At 39.8% G+C, this 24,485-nt stretch overlaps 1 protein-coding gene across 2 annotated transcripts in view; it reads right to left on the bottom strand.

Annotated features, from left to right (window-relative positions):
* WFS1 (wolframin ER transmembrane glycoprotein) overlaps positions 1 to 14,341 on the bottom strand; it is a 33,479-nt gene extending 19,138 nt beyond the window's left edge. Inside the window, exons 1-2 of one of the 2 annotated variants that reach the window (XM_064653277.1) lie at positions 14,227 to 14,341; positions 11,900 to 12,076 (exon numbers count right to left, since the gene is read on the bottom strand). In XM_064653277.1, the coding sequence (XP_064509347.1) occupies positions 11,900 to 12,071 (172 nt within the window). In that variant the 5' untranslated portion in view covers positions 12,072 to 12,076; positions 14,227 to 14,341. Of the gene's footprint in view, positions 1 to 11,899; positions 12,077 to 14,022; positions 14,174 to 14,226 lie in introns of those variants that run through there. The other variant, XM_064653276.1, reaches the window with a different exon arrangement.
* Between the last annotated feature and the right edge of the window lie 10,144 nt (positions 14,342 to 24,485).

Below are 24,485 nucleotides of genomic sequence, written 5' to 3'. Positions count from 1 at the left end.
ACATGAAATATGTAAGTTTAAAAGAAATTACAGGTTTTACGAGTGAATATTAAAGCTCATGGAAACTCTACTGAACAAAAGATGAATGCATTAAGCAACACCCACACTAAGAGTATGAAGGAAACCTGTATGGCATACACACTTGATATGATCATGACTATAAGCATTCATTTGTGCTCAGAAAAAGAAGTGACAGGGGTGTGCAGGAGGAGGAGTCAAAAACCCATGTGTTGGGGAGAATAAAGGATCCAAGATGACAAGATATGAAACAAGCTTTCTGGATTGGCCTTCCCATTTTATTAGTACGGCAAGTGTTCCTGAAGTGACTGAAAATAGTCAAGAACAATTAAGCATATGCACAACACAAGTGATACATTCCTTCCAACCTCCAAGCTCATTGAATACACATCGAGAAAAATACATAAACATTTCCACTATTCCATGAGAAGATCTGATAGTTGCCATAGGTAAAAACTGTTACCAAGGTGGCCCAGCACAGTGAGCCAAGCAATGGCTAGCAGTCTCACAAATGATCTTGCAAATTTTAGATTTTTTAAGTACAGGGTTTTAAAATGCAGTTTCCTTGATCTTTTGTTTGAATAAAGATGACTAAGGCACACTGACAAAAATCAGGGTAACAAAAGGACCAGAAAGCAGCGACAATGGCATCAACTACATCCCAGAAAGTTATACATTTAGGAATGACACATGATTTTGAAGACTTTTAACAAATAACTTTATGAGTTAAGTAGTCAGATAAACCAAAAGACAGAAACCCCCTTTTTTCCCTAATTGAGAAAAAAAAAAGATACTGGGTAAAAAGCCTCGACATAAGACATCCCTGAAGGAGTCAAAAGGTTGGACAGGTGGATCCAGTTCATATTTCCATCTCCAAAGGTAGTTTGAGTAAGGCCTCTCATAGAAGTCCTCTAAACAAATTTGAATGTAGCCTGTTACACAGATAAGTGAGAGATTAAGAAATAAAATATGAAGAACAGAAATACACACCTTTCATTCTCCCAGGGGAAAGTTGATCACTTCAGATACGCAGGTATATACAATAAGGCCTACATCATTCAATGCATTTATATGTGAATGAAAAAAGGAAGGGGGCTAACATAGAGGTGCTAAAGTCTGTTGATGATTCTCTGTTATTCAGGCAAAAAACCCACCAAACCTCCCCCCAAAAACCTGCAGAAGGATTTAACAACTGATTAAGTGATAAGAGGCCAGGTCAAATGCAGCAAACCAAGAAGTAACATTACCATTGCACACACAGGGATAAGCTCTGAACTATTACCACTCAGAGTAACACCTTGGAGTTGTTACACAGTGTTTTATGAAAAACACAGCTCAGTGCTAGTAAGACACTATTATCAGGGCTTTATAACCTTGGGGAAGAAACTAAGGAGCATCACACAATATACATGAAGAATTTGCAAAATGGACCAGGTAAATAGAGAGACTATTCAATGTCTTTCCAAATCCAAAACCTAAAAGGCATATATGGATAAACGCCAAATAATTCCATGAGTTTAAAAAGCAACTGGACAAATCAAGGGTAAAAGAAAAAAAACACAGAAAGCACAATACTAAGACCTCGCCATTGAACAAGAAAATTTCTAGGCTGAAGGTGCTAAAGAACATTCTGAGAAGGAAACAGCTGATACTGAACACATTTAACATCTCAGTAAAACATGAATAGAATCAGGTAAGGACAGCATTAGCACTGCATTTAGAAAAAGCTCCCTGGCTCCAGCAGGCATGCTGTAACTAATAGTGTAAAGGATTCTCATGAAAAAGGTAACAAGAATATTGAACTTGAAAAAGCCTATCACATTCTCCAGTATTAACACTGAGCAACTTCTGTGAGCCTTCACAAACTGTAACACTCCCATGTTAGTTCAGGTAGGCGAGAAGAAAAAGGTGGATGGCATCCAGAGGAAGAAAAACTGTATTTTGTGTTCTCACTACCTTTATTTTAGAAGCTCAGTACATAACATATGTGGGTTTTCTACTCATGAGAAGTCACAGATGTCAGGCGTCTCTCTCAGCTTCATGTTATTAACTGACAAGAATAATTCAGATGTTTGATAGAGCAGTAGAGAACAAGCTTTCATCCACAGATATTTGAACCAGCTAAATTACTGGGGTGGGAGCAGGGAGGGAAGAACATCTTTGACATTAGATCTTCTCCCACACATGAACAAATTCTCCATATACCTTGAAGAGTACTGATGTCTGAACTGAACTTTGTCACATTGCACAGCACTGTACTTACTTGAAGCTTCAGGCATACATCATTTTACTGCCTTAGCAAGGCTTTACTGTAATTGAATCTGAAAGGGAGTTCTGTCTGAACCACAAGGAAAATTACTTGCTTTTACTGTGAGAGGATACTAGTTAGCATAACCTATGTTCGCTGTTAAACTCCACTCCTCCCACCATGCTCCACAAGGTAAGATGAAAAAATGAATGTGTAGGTAGAGACAGACATGACACAGAAAAGACAGATATAGAATTATTTGTGTTTGAAAAAGCCTCTTTCATGACTTTCATTATGATGAACTTGAAGCTGGATTTTTATTTCATCTTTTTTTACGTCTAGATATTTCCATAAAAACATGCCTCTTAAGTGCAACATGCAAAGCTTATTCTTAATATTAATAAAAGCGCTGAAGATAGGGTCTAACTGTTCTACAATCATTGAATTTAGAACTATAAATGCACTCTGTGCCACGAAAAAAAAATTAAAATGTAGCTATCTAACACAGCACTGGATTAGCCTGAAAAAGAAACAGACAGTAACAGATCAAAACCATGTTATAAATCCCGAAACAAAGGAATTTAGGGTGGAGCACAGAAAGGACCCTCATCACCTTAAACATTACCATAAATATCTCCAATTAATCAACTTGCTGAAAGCCAGTCACTTTTTAATACTAATTTTTCATCCTCCATCATCCTCAGTTTGCCTTTAAGGGCCCTGAAATGTGTTCTGTTCCCTGGCTTTCAATGCCTACAGTAGAAACAAGCTAAAATTAACCAAAAGAGAAAAAGCATAATTTGGCTTCCTAAAAACTAAGTATTCAGCTGCTAAACTGAACCCACCTGCAAAAACTCTGTATATGCAGACTACTTTGAAGCACTGTCATCTTTCGGCTTTGGATGATTGAATGGGATTCTCCAACCACTGTTGTAAGTGAATTGTGTCTCCTATACCTCAGCTTTCACCAGACTTGTTCTCTACTCCTCCATTATTTACCTTTCTCATTACCTCCATTATTGCTAGAGTACAGTCAAAAACTGTTATAGCTTCTTACAAAGTCAGCAGAGGCTTTACTATACTGTCCAAAACTATGATAGGACTGTATTGTAATCACGTGGTCTTTTTGTGGTACAAAAAACCCCAACAAACAAAATATGACTGAAACATCAGAAATAACAGCCTGTTGCAAATGTGGAGTTAATTTATGTTAGAAAAGTGAATTTCCTTTAAGAATTTCACAAATTAAATATACTAGCTATAGAAAATAATTTTATGGTGAATTTTCAGTAATAGTTCATTTGGTAGTATGGAGAAAATTTTATAATATTAGGTAGGAAGTGGGCAACAAGAATGCATGCACATACAAAGTAAATAATTGCTTTTCAAGCAGTAAATAATCAAGAAAAGGTAGAAAAATGAATCTTACAGGGGTGCCTGCCCATGGATATCAACCAAAACAGACAGAGAATACATTTTGTGCAAAATCTCCCTACTTCTTTCAGAGTCACATCTTACACAATACCTCCAGTCCCTTTTGGAAGTGTATGGTCATAATTTTCATGCAGTGCTACACAGGATTTTATGCAGGAAAAGTTTTTTCTGTAAGTACAAATCTGCTAAGTTAATAAAATTCAACAAATCCAACAATTTCAGAGAACAGCACCAGCTTTTTATTAGAGATTTTGTTTTCACTATGACACGAGCTTTCTAGAATCTCAGACACCCTTAGGACTAAGGGCATATACATGCTAGTGACAAAATAAAAATCATTCCATTTGTTGGGAGATGCTATGTAACCTTATCTCCAAAGATGTCTGATTTCTTTCACTCAGGAAAAACAGATTCATCCATGGGTAGAATGTGGTAGCAGTACACTATCAATGTACTTTTGTAAAAAGTTGATCTGTACATTTTGTAACAATAAATGAAGGTTCTAATAGCTTTTGTGTGTCACTCCATTGTACTGTAGCTTTCAGTGTTCAGCAGAGCCAGTCTGAGGCTCTAGAAAAATCCTCCTACTCCCTTTTCACAAGCTCCAAAAGTTGAGTGGTATTGTGTGCAGTAAGTATGTAGGAGTAAAATTCCTGGAAAGACTGACATTCCACTTAAAAGCAGGCATCAAGTGTCACATGTCATAAACATGATTTGTACATATAGAATATAATGACACAGAGGAACTGACTGGAGAAGAAGAAATACAACAAACATCATTGATTTGAAAAACGCTTTTATTAACTTTAGATGCTTAGCTGCTCTTCCTTGAGTGCTGAATTCTTTCATCCATTCAGAAGCCTCCCGTGTTCTTATTTCTACTGCAAAGTAACAGCTTGGTACAATTAAGAGTGCACTGCATGTTTTTCTTGTACCTTCATAACCTTCATAGTTAGATCTTTCACCTTCATAGTTAGATCTTAAGATGGTCCTAGTTGTCCCAAGAACAATTAGAAGTATTTATATGAGCATACTTTGGCAGGCATTCTATTCTTAAAGGTGATAACAGGGATGGGAGAGAAGCGAATAATATTTGTTTACAAAGGTGTTGAAGTCTGGGACTCAACTCTGCTTTCTCTGGGAGGAGCAACACATTTGTAGATACAGTAATGCTCTTAGTCACACCACAATTGCAAGTCATCAAATAGCATTAAATTGAAACGGGAACAACTTCTGCACCCCCACAAAATGAAGGTAAATTGTCAGGAGAGCAATAAAAAAAAAAAGCGTGTAGGTGGAAGACTAAGAGTGATGATATTATAGACTATAAATTTTAAAACTGGAGAAAAAAGTTATTTTTTTCTAGCATATCTATTATTGTACAATGATCTTTTAAAGCCATTAAAATAATTTTACACACAACTAATGAGACAGTCCTGCTGTCTTTTCTACGCATGCATCTGACTAAATTCTTTATGGATGAGCTGGGATAAATCTAACATGTCCCAAAAATGAAGAGTTACAAATAAATTAGCTGTTTTGTCATTTCTCAGTTGGTAATCATCATTATTAACCCTCTCCAGCCAAAAAAAAAAAAAAAAAAAAAAAATTCAACCTACAGAAAAGCAATGGAAGAAAGAGTTGAAACCATAAACCTCACCAAGCCCACATATTTTTGTAGGTGCAGACCTAAAGTTATCATGACAACCTGCACAATGCACATGAAATTTCAGCAATTCTGCAGTTTGAGCAGTTCACCATAGAGCCACTCCAGCAGTTCACTAGCTTACCATCAAAACAGAGTGGCCCTTCAAAGAGGCCCATTGCAACTCTTTAGCAAATCCACAGTGTCTTAAGTAAACACTTGTAATTAACTAACTTTGCAAGGGATTCCTTTTATCTCCCAGTTTCCAGTCTCCTAACTTTTGCAACAAAGTGGGCCTGCTGCTGCTGCAAGGGGCTCTCCAGCAGCACAACAGACTCCAAGTCTCTCCTTGATTCCTGTAGTGTCACAGGGATTTGCTGTGGTTTTATCTGAAGATGAACGTACGGTTATTAGGTACTTCCAATGTTTTCCTCCAAAGCCATTGCAAAACATGTCCAAAAGTTAGCAGTGCTGGCTGCTGCTGAGTGCAGATATATTGTATTAGAGAATTGGTTCAGATAAGGTATGTCTTTTTAACTTTTCAACAGTTCCCATTTAACGCATTTTGTTTGCACAGCAGAACACGAATATTGGATTCCTTTCAAAGGAAACTTAATTGAAAGGTTGTATTCCAACCACTAGATTAAATTTATAAATGTGTACGATAGAAACCTCGAAACCTTAACACCAAACAATTTATAGAGCCACTCCCATTTCGTTATATACTTTAAAAATTTGAGCATAGCTCTTCCTCTTCTACCCTTCAACTGCTCATTTCTATCCTTCCAACACCCTAGGACTATGCTAGAAAAAAAAACATTTTATTATCAAACAGATTAGGAAAACTATCCACCTGAAAAATAATGGGTAAAGATTGAGCTAGGGCACTTTTCTTAATCTGGTTCATTGTGTGAATGTGAAAAATTGTTAGCAGTAACAGTATCTTTGTTATCAGCAGAAAAAAAGCCATTTCTGTAAATAGTGAAAGAGAATCTTTCTTCAAATAAATGGGTGTCCAATCTTACTCCTACATATGCTACAACCACCAGCATGCTATTGACAACAATAGCAGCAGACTGAAAAAGCCAATTTCCATTGTTCTGCAGCAACTATGATGATGTCTCAAAATTTTATCAAAAACACAGTCATTAACTTTTTTTTGGATAGAACCTTTCTCCCCCACAGCAATGCCTGGCAAATGAGCTTTCCAGGAGCCTTAGTAATTACAGGTAAAGTTTGAAGGGGCATTAATAAACTGACAGTCAAATTGTTAAGTAATTAATACTTCAAGATATAATATGCCCCTTCAAACAATCAAAGGTTTTTCTGAGATTTCTTCAAGCTTTGCACAAACATTTCACTTTGCCTCAAGAGTTAGTCTACAATAGCAAACTGCCAGAAAGTGAAGACACAGAAGTGCTACAACAGAGCTCTGAAGCAAAGGTTTTCTATAACCTGAAGTGGAAGAGGCTAACACTCAGAAAATATTTGTAAATTAGAGAGGTTCCCTATTTGTTAGCTATCATTTAGCAATGTGTTGGAGATGCACTGTTGTAAATTGTTATAATGCACCATAAACTGTTTAAAAGACCTTTTTTTTTACTATTCATAAATTCTAAGTCACTCAAATAATAAAGTAATTCTCTTGCAAGAGATATTTAAAACCTCATAACCTAAGTACATGCAGAACTCTGTATAAACAAAACAAAACCAAAATTAGTTCCTTAACCAACATAACGTTTCTTCAAGCACTGCAACTTAGCTTTGCAATTCCTCCTCTCCAACCTTATTGGCTAGCAAATGTGCATGAATGATGTAAAAACCACATAAAATCTGTTTTATCCACATAGAAAAGAAAGCTATCACCCTCACAGTGCCCCCACTTTCTCTATCCTAGTATGACCTCTTTTACCTGCTGACTAGCAGACAGTCAATTTTTAAGAAAGACACTTTACATGCTGGAACGCCCTTAAGCATTACAAGAAATGGTAGCTCCTCCAGATATCCTGCAGCACAATAAATGTTCCCCTGCGGTGAGAGTTAGTCCAGCTCAAGTTACCATTGTGACTGACCTGAAGCAGTTACTCGAATCCTGACATCCCAGGCAAGTATTTGATCGCCACCGTATTGTAAGAAGTTTCTCTCAACTCTGTTTTCCTTTCATCTGAATCAAAAGTAAAACATCCCCTGGGCCAATAAATCTACTTTCTAGCTCAGCAATACAGACCACTTACCTGGAGTGTGGATTCAGGCATCTCTTTCAAAAACCATTACATTAATAGCAGCAGCACTACAGATACCCACATGCTAACTAAGCCACCATGTTGAAGGTGCTTTTTCCCCTCTCTGTTCTGTGTACAGGTGGAGGAAATGGTTCCACTAGCAAGAATGATGTTTCTAAGCCTACTTGGAGAATTTGGTGTTGGGACCTCGAGAGCTCTCATCTGAGCTCTGGTTTTTTGCACTGCCTTAGGGCTGTATCTGAAGGAAGAAGATGCAGAGTGGATGAAATACAGATGCCAGAAAGGGTTATTGCACTTGAGAGACATAAAAATGTCTTTGGAGATTTGAGTTTTAGTCTGTTTTGACAGACTTCACAAGTAAGCAGACACTGATCTTCCTTGCTATACACAAACTCTCCTGTAATTTGCTTACACGGATACTGATGACTCAATGGTTTTAAAATTTCAGGAGCTCTAATTAGTAGTGTATATGCTTTGCTCACTAATAAACTTCCTGTCTGTGAATATCCTTGAAAGAGTAACAACTTTTTTTTCCTCATTTGTTTGTAAACATGAGAGCTGACGTATCCATATTCATTCCATTCCCTACAAATACACAAAACTCAATAACATATGTAGGCAGAATGCAACAGTTTTGGGTAGAAATACGAATATGCTCCTTTTCTTTTTTAACTCAGCAAAACCAGTTATCTATAAATTATCCTAACAATTGAATATTTTTTCATTAAATTCAGATTTGATTAGCTCAATAAATTCTCAAACCACTGTTACCTTGTTAAAGGAATTATATGAGGAGTAACATAAACACTATCCAACGATACATTAGCAGAATATAGACTGAAGGATTGCTAAGAAAAACCCTGTAGTATAGGAGTTCAACCCAAAGAAAGTACCCAAGCAGCTGAGGATATGTGAGTGCTTAAGTGCTTTACTGGATCACAGCCAGGGCGCTCATTAATTTGCTGGATTATGCTGCAAGATATGGATAATGCTACAGGAACAGATGATGGGTGTTTCCGGGAAACAAATTACTTAACATTCACTTTGAGTCTATGGCCTTAAAACACAATGGGTATAAATAAAGGCTGGAAGAAAATGCACAGATCAGAAATGCAGATACTTTGGCAAGAATATTACAGAATTAGTAGAATGGTTGAGGTTGGAAGGAACCTCTGAAGGTCACCTGTTCCAACCCCTCTACTCATGCAGGGCCAACTACAGCTGGTTGCCCAGGACCACATGGCCTTTGAGTATCTCTAAGGATGGACACTCTCTGACCTTCCCAGCCTACCTTTTGAGGGTGCCAGTGCTTGGTCACCCTCAAAAACCAAAAAAGTTCCCTCTCATGTTCGGAGAGAACCTCCAGTGTTTCAGTTTGTGCCCAGTGCCTCTGATCCTGTCCCTGGGCACCACTGGAAAGATCCTGGCTTTATCTTTTTTGCACCCCTCCTTCAAGTATTTACGAACATTGATAGAACCCCCCTGAGCCTTCTCCTTCTCCAAGCTCAACAGCCCCAGCTCTCTCAGCTTTCTCTCACAGCAGACACGCTCCAGTCCCTTCATCATCTCTGTGGCCCTTTGTTGGACTCACTCCATGTCTCTCTTGTACTGGGAAGCCCAGAGGTAGACACAGCACTCCAGGGGTGGCCTCACCAGTGCTGAGTGGAGGGGAAGGATCTCCCTCCACCTGTGGGGCAATGCTTTGACTACTGCAGCCCAGGATACCAGTAACCCTCTTTAGGGGAAGGGCACATGGGCATGCGGTAGAAAGGCCTGGGATAAAACTGCCTTTCAAGATAATTGAGATGTACACTGTACACCTCCCAATCTCTAACAGAAATCATAGCTGATTTATTAAAAATTAAATTACTTCTATTACAAATTTAAGTTTATAAAATTTTGTGCAAGATACTAAAGTCATCAGTAAAGAGGAGTGTTCTACATATTTGATAATATTTATTGAGATGGCTTTTTGTATATCAATGTGCTGGTCTTTTCAGTCCTCCTTTACATCACTCAGTTAGTCATGATCATAGTGACTATTCAAAATAACTGACTTCTTAATCTTCCAAGAAAGAAATCAGCAGAGCCCTTCTCAGAACATCTGGTCTAGTGCATATTTCCTTTGATGCAATTAAACCACAACATGCCATGGCTAAGAAACCAAATCCTTTGCTCTCCCTAGACCTATCAGCAATTTGAATGTTATTTATTGGTAAAGGCTCTAGTGATTCCAAGGAATACTTTCTCTGTCAGTCATATTCTAAAAATTGCTGAAGTGCCAGTTTTCTGTTTGAGATATCGCTTTCTGTCATATTGTTTTTTATATGCACATACATCTCTGTGAATTTGTATTTCTATTTGCACTTCTTTCTGACGTCCTACTAAAATCCCCATTTTTAAGTCCTGATGACCAGTGCTGCTCTAGGTGGAAAAAAAATTCTCTAATTCCTTTCTTTTAAAAAAGTTTTCAATTCTAGAAACTGTTAGCATTATGCCAAATGGCATAACTCTAAAATAACCATAGAAGAAAATACTGTATTACATGTTACTGAAGACATGTTCATCTAAATCCACTAAAATCTTGGTTGTTAGAGACTCCAGCATGACACAATGGCAACAGTAGCTCATTCTGCTGCATTAAATACTTGCATACATTAATACACGGATGGAAAGTGCAATGACAGTGGCACCAATAATATTTTAATGGGAAGAGATTTAAAGCAATCAGGAATGAGTCACAACTGAAATGGAGAAATACATCAATGGTAAAAAGTCCTCTTTTATAGGGGAACAAATAAGAACATCTCTAAAACAAAACTGCATAGGTAGAGATCATTAGTAGACACACAGGCCTGTGAAGAGAATTAGGATAAAAATCAGTATTATGTTAGAAGTCCAGTATTTGTGTAGAATAAGGAAATCTCCAAATTAGCCAGAAAAAAACACGTGACAGCAGCTATGTGCAAAACACCGCTAAAACGCTTGTATTAATTTTCAGAATCTTGCATGAATGTGGGCACCAATAACAGAAACCTATGTACTGCTCTTTCAAATCACATTATAACTAAGCCCAAGATAACATTATACCACATTCACATTATAGTTGCTATTCTTTCCCTGTTGAAGTATATTAAGAAACTGGAGAATGAAGAATGAAAGAAAATATACCTGTTGGCACTGATTCTAAATTAATAATAACTTAATTAATGTTAGAAGTGTCAGGTCTCTCTAATTTCTCAATTCTTTTACAGGTGGGCTAGATGAAAAAATTGGTAATGAACACTGAGGAGTCTTAGAAATTGAGGTATCTAAAAAAATAATTTCCTCTATCTGGAACGTGCTTTTTAGTAGCAAAGAACCCAGAAGGTTCCAACAGTCAATTCTGAATTAGATGCACACAATAGATGTGCTAACACAGCCACAATATTGGCCTGAACTATGCGCAGAGCTCAGCTGCATCTGATTCATGCCACATAGATATTCACACATTTAATAATTTTAAACTCTTGGATAGCCTTATTACCTTCAACAGAGTGACTCATATATGTCAGTCTAAGGACAGGCACATAAGCAGTTTCACAATCAAAAGTCAAATTTTAAAGAAAGTTAAAGAGCAGTAATTTTTCTAGATGTTGAACACAAGACTGTCTTGCTCAAGTGTTAAATTACAAACAGAATTTAAAACTGGAACTCAGTAGCTGAATACAGGAGTCAGATATTTTTTGTTTTACATTTTGTAGGAGACATTTCTCTCATCCCATCAGTTTCCACAATCTTTTAAACTCAATGGTTTCACAGTGAGGGGAAAGAAAAAATCATCATTCTGCCTTTCACACTGTATGATGATTGTAAGCCCAAGTTCTTATCTGATGGTTAATATTAACTTCAATTCTGGTTTCATATATCAGCTTGTTATTCCCTCAGTCTGCATTACAGTAGTATCTATGCATCCACATTAGAATTCATATTAAAGCTATAGTCAGTACGCAATCTAGCCAAATAAAAAATTAAATTGAAATTATTATAGTATTATGATAAATTTAATTCTTCCTGCCAATTTTTCAAACAAACTGTTTTCCTATTGCTCTGTACACATATGAAAAATTGGATAGGAAAATTTGAAAATATGCACAAAGTAAACTGCAGAAGAAAAGTCTCTTCCACAAGAACAAGTTAAAAGAAATTGGAGAAATTTATGTTCCTACTTTACAGTGTCTCTTTAAACAGAGTTTAGAATACACATACACCAAATAATCTCCCAGTGTTTAACATAAGCCAATTTAGCATAAAAACTGCTTTCATACTTACCATTTTTTTCAGTTTTCTCTCTGTTACGGGAATAGCCAGGAACTGAAGAAGTTGCAGAATCTTCTGAAGACGTGTTCTCCCTGTGGTCCACAGGAGCAGCGTTTAGCTGGGACCTTCCAAGATGCTGCTGGGGGGGAGAGGGACTTGAAGCAGGATCAGGAGTTGAATTCATTTTAGCTGCCAAAGAAGAGAATAATGACTAAATATCAGACAGTAGGGTCACAATGTAAAACCAAAGTAAAAACTTAAAATCTGAACGTATTTGTATAATTAGTTGAACAAGAAGCCTAAAAAAGGACAAGAAGGGAGATAGCAACTTCAAGATTTATTTATACATTCCTGAGTAATTCCAAGCTTGGGCAGCTATTGTTGAATAAGACTGACCATATATACAGCATTGTGCCAGAATAGGGACTCCCTTTTTTCCTAACTAAATAAGAACTGATTTTCAAATGTAAATAAACACTGAAATTAATTAATCAATCCTGTAAACACTGTATTTAAACAACTTCTTTGAATCTAATGTTCTACTTACACATGCAAGAAATAAAGACTAGCCCCTAACTTTTTACGGACACATCTATAATAATAGAAAAATTCACTTTAGATCAAAGGCCTGGTTAACTGCCATCAACTAATCAGGTGACAGAGAAAGACAACAAATATTAGAAAGCAAAGGAGGAGGAGATGTAGAACTCTGCATGGAAAATGAGAAGGCGGACACCACCAAGGCTGCTCTTTATAGACATTTCCAACTGAAATACACATGGACAAAATAACCTTACTTTATTTACTATATCCATTTTTTTAAAAAAATTGTATTTACATGCCACACTAAGGCAGGGAGGGAAAGGCCTTGTGGCTCCTTACAAGAGAAGGCCTTTTAACTGTAAGCCCTCTCCTAAAGAATGAGGGGATCTCAGTTCATTAGTAAAAAGTTCCTTAAATAAGTAAACTTTAATAAAAGTACTCACTGAAAGTTTAGCTTTTACAAGACAGAAGTGTCAAGATATGCACATACTACTACAGTGTAACATATAGTAACACTTGCTGCTTAAGAGCAACTTCCCTGAAGTCAAGCAACTTTCAAGGAGCATTGTAGAAGGTATGTGTCCACAAACTATAGTTTTTAATTCCGGATAAATACAGAATTAATTCACAGTGCTGACCTGAAGATGTCCCTGTAAAGATGAAAGTAGTATAGCCAAAACCAAAGATACTACATAACTCAGCCAACAACTTTTTCCACTTAAAGAACACTAAAATCACGACGGGGTGCTAAAAGTACCAGCAATATTACAATTCCAAAACATATTCTTTGTAATTTGACAACTTAGTTGCCAAAATTAAGCTTCCCTAAACCAGAATATATTTCACTGATACAAGTAAATGCATTTCTGTATTATGTTTCTACATTAAGTTATAAATAAACCAAGACAGTTCAGTTCAACCTTCAAACAGTCCTCGGAAAACACAGAGATTAAAATACCTTCCCAGTAAACCAGCACGGGTATTTTTAACCATTATACAATCACAAAAGTTACTTTGCCTCCAGTTTTAAACTTGACCTTAGCGCTTTGTCAGAGGGACAGCCAGGGCAGCCAGGCCGCGGCCGCAGCGCGGGGGATGCGCGGCACGGGCGGGTCCGGCTCCAGCCCCTTCCCGAACAGGCACCGGGCGGCACCGGCACTTCTCCGGCACAGGGCGGGGAGCAGGAACTCCCCTCGGCATCAGCCAGCCCGCAAAAACACTCCCGTCCCAACAGCCACGCCGCGCCTATCCTACGAAGGGCACCATCAACTTTCCCTCCCGCGCCAGCAGAAACCAGCCCTTAAGATCTGATTTGAGGATTTCCTCTAAAAGTCTGGGAATGGGAGACAGGGCAAGGCTTTAGGGAGCCCGGGTTTGTTCACAAGCCGGCGGGCGCTGCAGGGGGAGCCGGGAGCCGCCCGGGACCGCCCGCGCTGCGCTGCCGGCAGTGACTCCGCACCCCCCGGGGACGGGCCGGAGTTCGCTCGGCCTCGCTCCCCGCCAGGTCCGGGTGTGCCCGGGCGGCGCTGCCGCCCCGGAAGGGGCCCGGCAGCTCGGGCCGTCCTGCGCGGGGTCCCGCCCCAGACGCTCACCGAGCCCGACAGGGCAAAGTCAGCAGCGCGAACTCCCCCGATGCTCCCCTGCGCCTCCGGAGGCGGCCGGGCACCAACTCGGGCACCAACTGGGGCGCCGCCAGGGCCCTGCAGCCCTCAGGGGCGGCCCCGGCCCGCCCATCGGCCCCGGCCCCCTCCCCTCCCCGTCGCGCCGTGTGAGGGGACGGCGCGGCTGCCACTCACCGCCCGCCGCGCTCGGGGAGGTCTCCGGGGAGGGCCCGCCGGGGCCGGGCGGGGCTGGTGGGAGGAGGAAGAGGCGGAGGCCGCGGCGCAGGGGCGGGCAGCCGGCTGGTGAGGGCGGTGTGACCTGCGCGGGCTCTCCCCGCGCAGCGGCACCGGCAAAGGGACCCCGCTCCGCCGGGCCCTGGGGAACGAGGGGGTGTCACGGAGGCGGCCGGGACGGGCTGGGGCAGCTGCAAAATGGCAGCGCTGGAAGCGGGGCCGGTGCTGAGCGCGCGGGGAGGCGGCGGCAGCTGGAGCGGTCCGGGGTGCGGGCACAGCCCTGCTCGGGAAGGGCCGGCGCTGCTGAAGGGACCGGTGTGGGCGAACAGGGAGCGGCGGGGGCTGCTGCCCTGCAGCCGGGTGGGATGAACCGGAGCTTCCCCCTAAGGCAGTGTTCCTCCGTGGAGAGCAACAGGAGCGAAGGGAAGGAGGGAAAGGGCGGTAACCGAGTAACTAATTCCTCTAAGTTACTACTACATACACCAGCACTTCTGGCACATACATGGAAAGCTCCTTGGCTGGAAGCAAGCTCTGAGCTTACCTGTAAGTGTTGCTGTTGTATTGATAGTAATCTTACCACTTTTTGGAAATAATACATTACTTTTTATTTTCCAGCTACTTAAATAAGTCAAGGTCTCCACATGGGACTTTGAATACCTTTTAATTAAAAAAAAACAACACAGTCAACCTATAAATTCAAAATAGGAGTTACTCAGTTGGTTTTCATACGTTCCAAGTTTGCAGCAGATCATGGAGAGCTCTGATGTGTTTCATTTTTTTAAATGTCAGATCCTACTTCTTGGTGTTGCTGCATGTTGGAGTTGTTTTTAATCCCCAAATAAAAATGTGGCCCCCAATGTCCTCATTATTTCCTTGTCTTGGAAGTCATAAGAAAATTCTTATTTTTACCTAAAGTAAGTTTAAACAAACATGAAGCTTGTGTTTACTTCAAATTAAACTAAAATTTGCAAAAAACCCACCGCATTTAGTTTTAAGAAGATCATTTGCAGTCTGAGTGTAATATGGTTTCATTAGGAACGTGCAATGCCTGCCTTGTGTTATCTGTTGTTACTTTGGGCTGACAGTATGACAACTCTGATATGACAAACTGCTGCTGCAATCTGCTCCCCCTTCTATTCACATTTCCGTCAAGATATTATTTTATACAATTGATTTGATATTTAGTGGGTATGCTTAACAGATGTAACATGCCTTGGGAACAGGTGGAAATGAGGGTGGTAGCTGGAAAAGTAAGTAACAAGGGAGTGTAAAATAAAGCCTCCTCTGCTGCTTGTGCCTGCAACTTTCCAACTGAAGGCACAGTCACACATGGCATAAGTCATTCCAGAGGAGCTCAGTTCAAGGATGAAACTGCCACACTAACTACTAACCTGCTTAATGGTGAGGCTTGATAAAAAATACATTCTGTGTGATCCTACACTGAAGACGCAAATTAGTGCCATTGCTGAATTTGATCAGGTCCTTACTTAAGGCCAGTTTAAACCTTTGCAGTAAATGAATTGTCACATACACCTTACATACTCATTTACATGTTATATAAATACAGATTATGTTACTGAGAGTAAATAGAACTCAGACATGATGACAGCTTTCATTATCAACTCCACTGGTTTCACTTTGGCTTTACTTTATCACAAGTAATGAGTTCCCATTTGGTATTATCACAGTTGCAAATTGTTGCAATTACAGAGAAGAAACATAGAAGTACTGTAATAACTTGGCACAGCACCTTTTTAAATTTCAGATATGACTCATAGTATTAGTAGAATGGTTGAGGTTGGAAGGGACTTCCTGAGGTCAGCTGCTGTTCCCCCCTGCTCATGCAGGACCACCTGGTTGCCCAGGACTGTGTCCACATGGCTCTTAGAGTACCTCTAAGGATGGAGACTCCATCACCTCTCCAGTGCCAGTGCTCAGTCACCCTCCCAGAAAAAAGTGCATTTCCCAATGTTGAGAGGGAACCCTCTGTGTTCCAGTTTGTGCCCATTGCCTCTGGTCCTGTCACTGGGCACCACTAGAAAGATCCTGGTTCCATCCCCTTTGCATTCTCCCTTCGGGTACGTAAGTACATTGATACATAGCCCTGTGCCTTCTCCTCTCCAGGCTGAACAGTCCCAGCTCTTTCAGCCTTTCCTCATAGGAGAGATATTCCAGCTGTAGGAGGGATGCTCCATCTCCTTCGTCATCTTAGAGGTCCTCTGTTGGGCTGACTCAGTATCTCCATGTCTCTTATACTGGGGAGTCCAGAACTGGACACTTGCTTAACTGCATGAGGTTCCTGTCAGCCCAAATTAAAAAAAAGACTAATGCAACAAGAACAAAATAAAAAAGGTTGGAGTTAGCTAGTTTCTTTTTATATTACAAAATCAATAAAACTTTCACAAATATTTTTAAAGTTTTCAAAGTGATGTTTGATTTTAGCTGATTTCTGTAAACATTGTTTACTCACGAGATGATGAAATGCAGTAGAAATGACTGTGTGAACATCTGAGATGCAGTACTGAGATATAGGCTGAAATTAACTGCTTTTCTGTATAATCATCAGTTAGTTCTAGAAATATCCTTGGGGTATCTAATGATCTGATCAACTCATATGTTGCCTCTGTTAAACAGCATGTAATATAAACTGACATTTTCACATTCTGTTGTGAAGTTTGTATTTCAGCATCTAGGCATGTGTTTAGTATTGAAATGTTTAAGAAAAGTGTCTTTTGATTTGTAACAGCAAAGGATCATGCTAAGCAACATTTATTTAAATATAAGATTTTGTTATCAAATCAATCAATTCAAACTGATTTACCTATCATTACTGAAATTCAATCACACTTCTAGCGTTGCTGGCATACAAGTAGTTTCTTGTCAGTCCAGAGGAAAAACTATTTAATCAAACTGTTCCTAAATGAAGAGAGAAAGCAGTGATCATCCCAGAAAACAGACCTGCATGAAGCACGATTCATTCCAATGAATAGCCTTCAGCTCCTTATGTTTGTCATACCACCTCTGAATAGGAGTCCATTTCTTTAGTACATTCAGAAACAGATTTGGTTTCTCTGGACATTTTTGGAATACATTAATCCCAGCAGAAATCTTGTCAGCAGTGCTCTGGTAAGAGAAAGAAGAGCTGAAAAATTCACAGAGAAATGCCATGTGCATCCTCAGTAGTTATGAAAGGAAGTACATTATGAAAATGAAAATATCTGAGTGATGCCAAGTAACCTGTACTAAAAGCTGTCTCAAAGATCATGTCTTTTTTTTTGCCACACCTTACTAATTAGGACAAGAGCTGTTATTTTAAAATAATAGGTTTTGTTGTTTACTCTGTTACACCCATTTTTAACAGTATAATTTAATTGATGGAAGCATTACATCACCATAATATTAGTGCAATAAAAGCTTCAACATTCTTCATGAGCAGCTGGGTACTATTGTTTCTTTAGACTAAGGGACAACCTGAAAACAGAATTTTTTTTAATTTAATTTTATATTTTTTAAGGCAATGTGTAATCAAAAGTGGGAAGTATTTTCTGTCAGAAAGAGCACAATACGTAAGCATGCTGAAACAAGGGACGTAGAATCTGGAGAATCAACAGTATGATGTGAGCAACTAAGATGTTAGTGTCATTTGGGATGGACATGTGGTAGAAAGAATTAATAAAAGATGAGCATGGGAGGAAATGGAAAGAAAAACACAAGAAAGTGGGCACAAAAAGCATGTAAAAATAGGAATTGAGTTTTGTGAAGATGGTGATGAAGACTCTTCTTCCCAGATCTGCATATTAAATACGCCTCTGTCACCTTAGGGTTGGAGCAGCCTTTGCATAAGTACCTGTTTTCATGTGCTAAGATGTGTAGGGTAATGTGACCATCATTCCCTGTCCTGCTCTTTTAACCTCTCTTTGTTCCACTGTCCCTGTGCCAAATACTTTTTGGGTGGCAGCACAAAAGTATTGTTCATCATCACTGCTTTATATAAAAAGCATCATTATCATTCTCCCATCAGCTTTCTCAGCTGTGAGAACAGGGTCAACATTTTCCTTTTTGTGAATACCTATGCTATAGGAAGCTATAGGTGACTTACGTAGCATCAGATCTTCAGTTTTGCCCTTATTGCTCAGCCATGTTTTTAATCATGGACATGCACTGTGAAAGAGGAGAAATTTTCTAAAAATGGTCACAGATATAGCCATATTCACACAGGTGATAAGTAAGGCTGTGAAGGTCTGACACAGCAGCTATTGGGAGGTAAGCCCTGGGCTGGATGCATTCCCTGGAACAAGAAACTCCTCTTCCACTTCCTTAGATGCTCTAGATTTGTTCTATTCACAACTTCACTCTGAGACAGCTAGTGATTTCATTGCTAATCTACAATACAACGGGACTTGGCTCTCTTGACTCTGGAAGCAGCACCTGAATCAAATTGTACTTGTACCGTTCTGCTACAGTCAAGAGAAAATGGGGCAGTTTCCCTACAGGGAAGGAATAGTACCTTAATGTTTATACACAAAAACCCAGCAACAAGTATCAACAAATATGGAACTCTTCTCTTGAATCAGTTTGTTGCCAGAGATTAAATTTGATGTAAAATTAAACTGGACATATTTAAGCACTTAGGATTTCTTGATAGGAATAACTTCTTACTCTACAGTTTGTAAATAGTTTGTCAGTAAATGAAGGTGCATTAAGAAGTACCGTGGTCTCCCTCAAGCAACATATTTAACACAGATAGATTTGCATCAACCTTTCAAATTAAAAAGTATGCCACAAATTCCATCTGTAAATTAAACTATGTGTGTTCTTGCCTTTGCAAGTGGAGCTTCATTTTTTGCTCACAGTGACCTCTAGTGTGAATGGATGAGACAATTCAGTGCAATTCAAGGCAGTGCATGAAGAACTTGGTGTGTGTTCATACTAATACCTGGGTAAGGGGACACATATGTGTGCCATCTGTTTGACTGGAGGACACACTGCTTAAAGCATGCAAAAAGTGAACAGGAAACCATGAAGCTAAAAACATTCCCTCAGCCATAGCAAATAAAGAATTTGGAGATCTTTCATTTCTGTGTAATTTTGGTCAGATTTTTCTTTACCAAAACCTCCATGCATAGTTCAGGTAATTTTCAGACTCCCAAGTGCCAGAGATTGCTTTTACTTTCCGAAGCCTTGCACTCGACTTTGTGTGAGAGATACAAATCAGAAGGCAGTGATGCAAGAATTTCTACAAGAACTGCTGTAAAATGTACAGATTCTCCAAACACTGCCCTCAGTATAGTTATGAATTAACCTCATTATATTACATACATTTTCTTCAACCAAGTATACTGGAGTGACTGTTTCCCTTCTCTCTTCTGCAGAGCAATTTGAATGAACTGGGGGGGAAAAGGCTCTAAAGCAAAGATTTTTCTTTTGGTTTCTCCAAAATTGCAGAAGAAAGTGAAGCAGATCATTATAGAAAGTAAGTTAACAAGAAATATTCCTGATAGTTGGCAGTGTTAAAGTGCAATTTGGTAGTTAAAGAGAATTTAGCTCTGGAATTAGCTAATTCAATCCCTGACTACTAAGAATTAAAGCTATAAACACCTTCTCACATTTCAGCAGGAAATAATCACAGGCTCAATTTGGACAAATAGAAATGACTATTCCTTTTTCAGACAAGTTCACATGGCTTGAAATACAAGGTGTCAATAATTTGCAAAAAACACTACAATTTTTTTTCCTAGAAACTACCTTCTGTCCTTTCCAAGATTCCATCTGCTACACAGCAGCAAACATAGACATGTTGTTCTCCATTCACAAAACATTACATATAAATTTCTGCCTGAAAAACTGCCTTGCTATATCTCAGTTTCAGGCATGTTTAATGTAAAAGAATTCTGTAAGAGAGATTATGCAAAATTTAATTAAGGTTTTAAAAATCTACGAAACTGTCACATTGAAAATTTAATTTCTGACAAGAAATATATGCTATTAGTCATGTCAGATCAAATTCTGTCATATTGTGGCTTTCAGGGTTTTAATCAGGAAGCAGGACTTGTCATGGTAACCGTTTCATAGCATTCCATGTCCAGGTAAGGTGAATTCTCTTTGCAAACTCATAGAGTCTTAGAATCATAGAATGCCCTGGCTTGGAAGGGACCTTAAAGATCATCTAGTTTCAACACCCCTGCCATGGGCAGGGATGCTGCCCACTACAGCAGGTTGCTCAGGAACCCATCCAGCCTGGCCTTGGAACACTTCCAGAGATGGGACATCCACAACTTCTCTGGGCAACCTGTTCAGTGCCTTGCCAACCTCTGAGTAAAGAACTTCTTCCTAGCATGTAACCTAAATGTCCTCTCTGTAGTTTAAAACCATTCCCCCTTGTCCTATCACTACTGGCTCGCATAGAAACTTTCTCTCCATGTTTTTCATAATCTTTCTCTTGATACTGGAAGGTTGCTGTAAGGTGTACACAGAGCCTTCTTCAGACTGAGCAACCCCAGTTCTCAACCTGTCTGCATGGAGGAGGTGCTCCAGCCCTCTTTGTGGCCTTCACTGGTCTTGCTCTAACAGGTCCACGTTTTTCTTGTGCTGGGACCTCAGAGCTGGACACAGTGCTCCAGGAAGAGTATCACGAGGGCAGAGTAGAAGAGGGAAGAATTCCTTGGCCTGCTGGCTGTGCCTCTTTTGATGCAGCCCAGGATGCAGTTGGCCTTCTGGGATGCAAGTGCATACTGCTGGGGCATGTCCAGATTTTGGTCCACCAGAATCTCCAAGTCCTTATCTGAAGGGCTTTCCTCAATGAATTCTCCCAGCCTGGACTCATGTCTGGGATTGCCCTGACCCTGGCTTAGCACCTTGCACTTGGATTGTTGAAACTCATGAGATTCCCATGGTTCCACTTTTTGAGGTTGTCCAGGTTCCTCTGGATGGCAACCCCTCCTTCTGTTGTGTCAACAGCCCCACTCAGGTTGGTGTCATCTGCAAACTTGCTGAGGGTGCATTCGATCCCACTCTCTAGGTCATTGATATTCAAGAGCACTGGTCCAACTCATTTCAAAATATGGCAAAACAGGGTGCCTTTTTCTTTTCAGAAAGTAAAACTGCTTCCCAGACAGCCAGAGCTATGGCAGAGGGAGTAGAGTGACAGAACAATGCAACAGGAAGATGCAGGAAGTCTGCTGTAAGCAAGGATCTGTAGAAAACATATGCATTTAATGAGCTTAATTAACACCATCATAATTCAGAAAGTTGCATTTGCTCACAAGGGAGCTGTTCAGGTCCACAACCGAAGAAGGAAGGGAAGGTCCCTGAATGCAGCCAGAAGAAGGCAGCAAAGTCTGTGAGAGGGCTGGAAAGCACGTGCTGTGAGGAGCAGCTGAGGGCACTGGGTCTGCGTCATTTAAAGCAAAGAAGGCTGAGGGGTGACCTCATTGCTCTCTCCACAGCTGTTCAGCTCCATCCTAAAACACTTGTTCTGACATCAATCAAATTTATAAGATTTCAAGTAGACCTCTGATGTAGTGCATTTACATATGCAAATTATTCTAGTGGACATGCTCTATAAATTGCTTATAGACAGGTAAATTCCTGAATAGCAGGTGTCAGAATGTTGTGATCAGTGGGACATAGTCTAGTTGGAGACCTGTCACTAGTGGTGTCCCCCAAGGGTCCATACGGGGTCTAGTATTTTTTAACTTATTCATCAGTGACTTGGATTAAGGGGCAGATGCCTCAGCAAGTTTACTGAGGACACAAACCTGGGGTATCTGGCTGATACCCCAGAGTGCTGTGCAGCCCTTCAGAAGGATCTTGACAGTTTGGAGAGATGGGCACACTGCTTCACATCTGAACACCTCTGCACACAACAGGCAATGGGAGCTTTGTCTACAGCTTAACAGCAGGGACATGGCACAACACCCTCCTGTCCTTTCCTGTGCCCCTCTGGCACTGGCTCCTGGGCTCCCCTCACTCATGACCCCACCTCTGCATCACCCCACTGCTGCAGCCCAGAGCAGGACTGTACCCTCTCCTTCCCACATCACTCCCACTCCAGGCAGTGCCTTTCTCCTTTTCGCCATCCAACACACACTGGACACAAGAAGTAAAGGTTCAGGCTTTTTTTCCAAAATTTTTTTTCTCCCCAAATCAGTGACTACAGCATGATGAAAAGAACAAGTGCTTCTGATTGATCACACTGATAGTTTTATTTCCACCTGTTAAAAGGAGAGGGAACCAGCAGAGTCTAGCACAGGGGACACAATTAAATATAGAAAAAGGTTGAACTAGACACATTTACACACAAAAAAAGTCTTTATATCACCTATCAGTTATTGCCAATGTGAAACATCACTGGAACTCAAATACATTATGTTTGATGGGATAAAATCAAAACTGTGATGAAATGGCAAATTGCCCATTAAATCTTCAGAACACTGAAAACATGACATTTTCCCCCAAAATCCAGCTGAGTCTGTCCTGAGAAAGGACTTATATACAAATATGCTTATATATAAATGGGATGATATTGGCTGTGAGTTTCTTCTGACGATTTATTTCAAAGCTTTTCATGCAAGCACATTGACAGAAATGTGAAAAGAAAGGAAAATGTTAAAGGATTATTAAATGGAGAATTTCAGAATTGTTATCTGCAAATTTCACATTATTCATTGTCAATTACATAAAAAAATAAAGAGAAAGGGTTCAGTCAATTTAAAATGCAAATTTAAACCTCTGTTCATTACACTCTTATCTTCCCAAGACCTTTTACATACAATTTTTCTACTACATATTTTGTATATACATACATACATATATATATATATATATATATGCATGCTTGTTCAGATTTTATGTATGCATGTCAGTACTCCAATCCTGTTGATTAACATCAAAAGCACTGGAACTTACTAACTCTAACAGTGTCTCTACCCGACATTAAAACGAGTTCAAGGACAAGTTGCAGCTCTTTAATAATGCTGGTTTGTCTTAGCAAATTCAATCATCTATTTGTTCTCGTGATGCCAGATGTAGTTAGACTGTATTCTCACAAGGTGGTGCTGGTCAGCTTGAACTATTTCAACATTGCCACAATCTGCTCTGTAATTAGTGCATGGTACACACAAGGCTCCCACCAGGTGGCAATAATAGTCTTCATTCTTTAAAGCATTTGCTATTATTTTAGATGGTATAAATGTATGTTATGTACTAAGTAGAAGGAAAAAATTGGGTTTTATAATACGGTGATAGAAAATTATTTTCCTGAACTCTCAAGGTACAAACATTTTCCAAAAGTCATTTGTAACTAGGAACAGACAGCAGCATGCAGGGCAATAGCCACTGTTGGATTCTTAACAGCTCTTTCAGTATAAATACATGTAACACATTCCAATTGGTTCCTGAGAAACTGAAATCATTTAAATTTGCCTTTTGATGGAATTGCAGAGAGCAGAGAGTGTGAAATGCTAATTTACTGGTGGGAGCTTAAACCTCACAAAAGTCTCACAATTTTAGCTCAGATTTAGACTGATCAATTTCACACCTTCAGCTACAAAATCAACGCTCTTTCTAGATTTAGTCCAAATGTATTTCTGTAAGTGTTGTGCAACTCCTATCCTGTATTTCTATCCCTGTCCTGTATTTCTGAAAGAGAAAAAACCTGTACAAGTGCACTGTATGACTCCTATTTGCCAGAAGCGGCGGAATTGCTGTCCCTCATTTTTCAAATGCTCTGCACATGGTCAGCAATCTTTGTACAACACAGTACAAACGTGTCCCACCTGCAGAGCTGTGCATCTGCTTAGGCCAGCAGTACAAGTTCTACATACTCAGGATTTCCCAATTTTTTGAAGTCAACATAGAGTTACTGGTCTGACAGCGTCTGTAAAGTCCTTGACCAGTGAGAAAAATCCTCAAATTTCTCCTAGAAAAGTTTCCAGCAAAGAATAGGGCATGTCTGAGGAAACCAAAAGATGTAACAATTGTGGAATCTCAAAACTAGTTGCATGGTAATTGACTTTTCAGCATCTTGTCAGGCACAAACAGGCAATGTGCTCAGTTGTTTACTTGAGTTCCCTAACTGTGAGAAGTTGTAAGTGCCCAAAATGGTCTTCAAAAGCGAAGAAGAGGACATCATCTAATAAGTCAAGCAGACAATCCTAAGGAAAGAGGTGGAGACAAACACTACAAACTTTCTTACACAGAGGAAATAGTTTAGGACAAAT

This window comes from Pseudopipra pipra, chromosome 4 (assembly GCF_036250125.1).
Source record: "Pseudopipra pipra isolate bDixPip1 chromosome 4, bDixPip1.hap1, whole genome shotgun sequence".
Taxonomy (NCBI): domain Eukaryota; kingdom Metazoa; phylum Chordata; class Aves; order Passeriformes; family Pipridae; genus Pseudopipra; species Pseudopipra pipra.
This window is presented reverse-complemented; position numbering and strand designations above follow the sequence as displayed.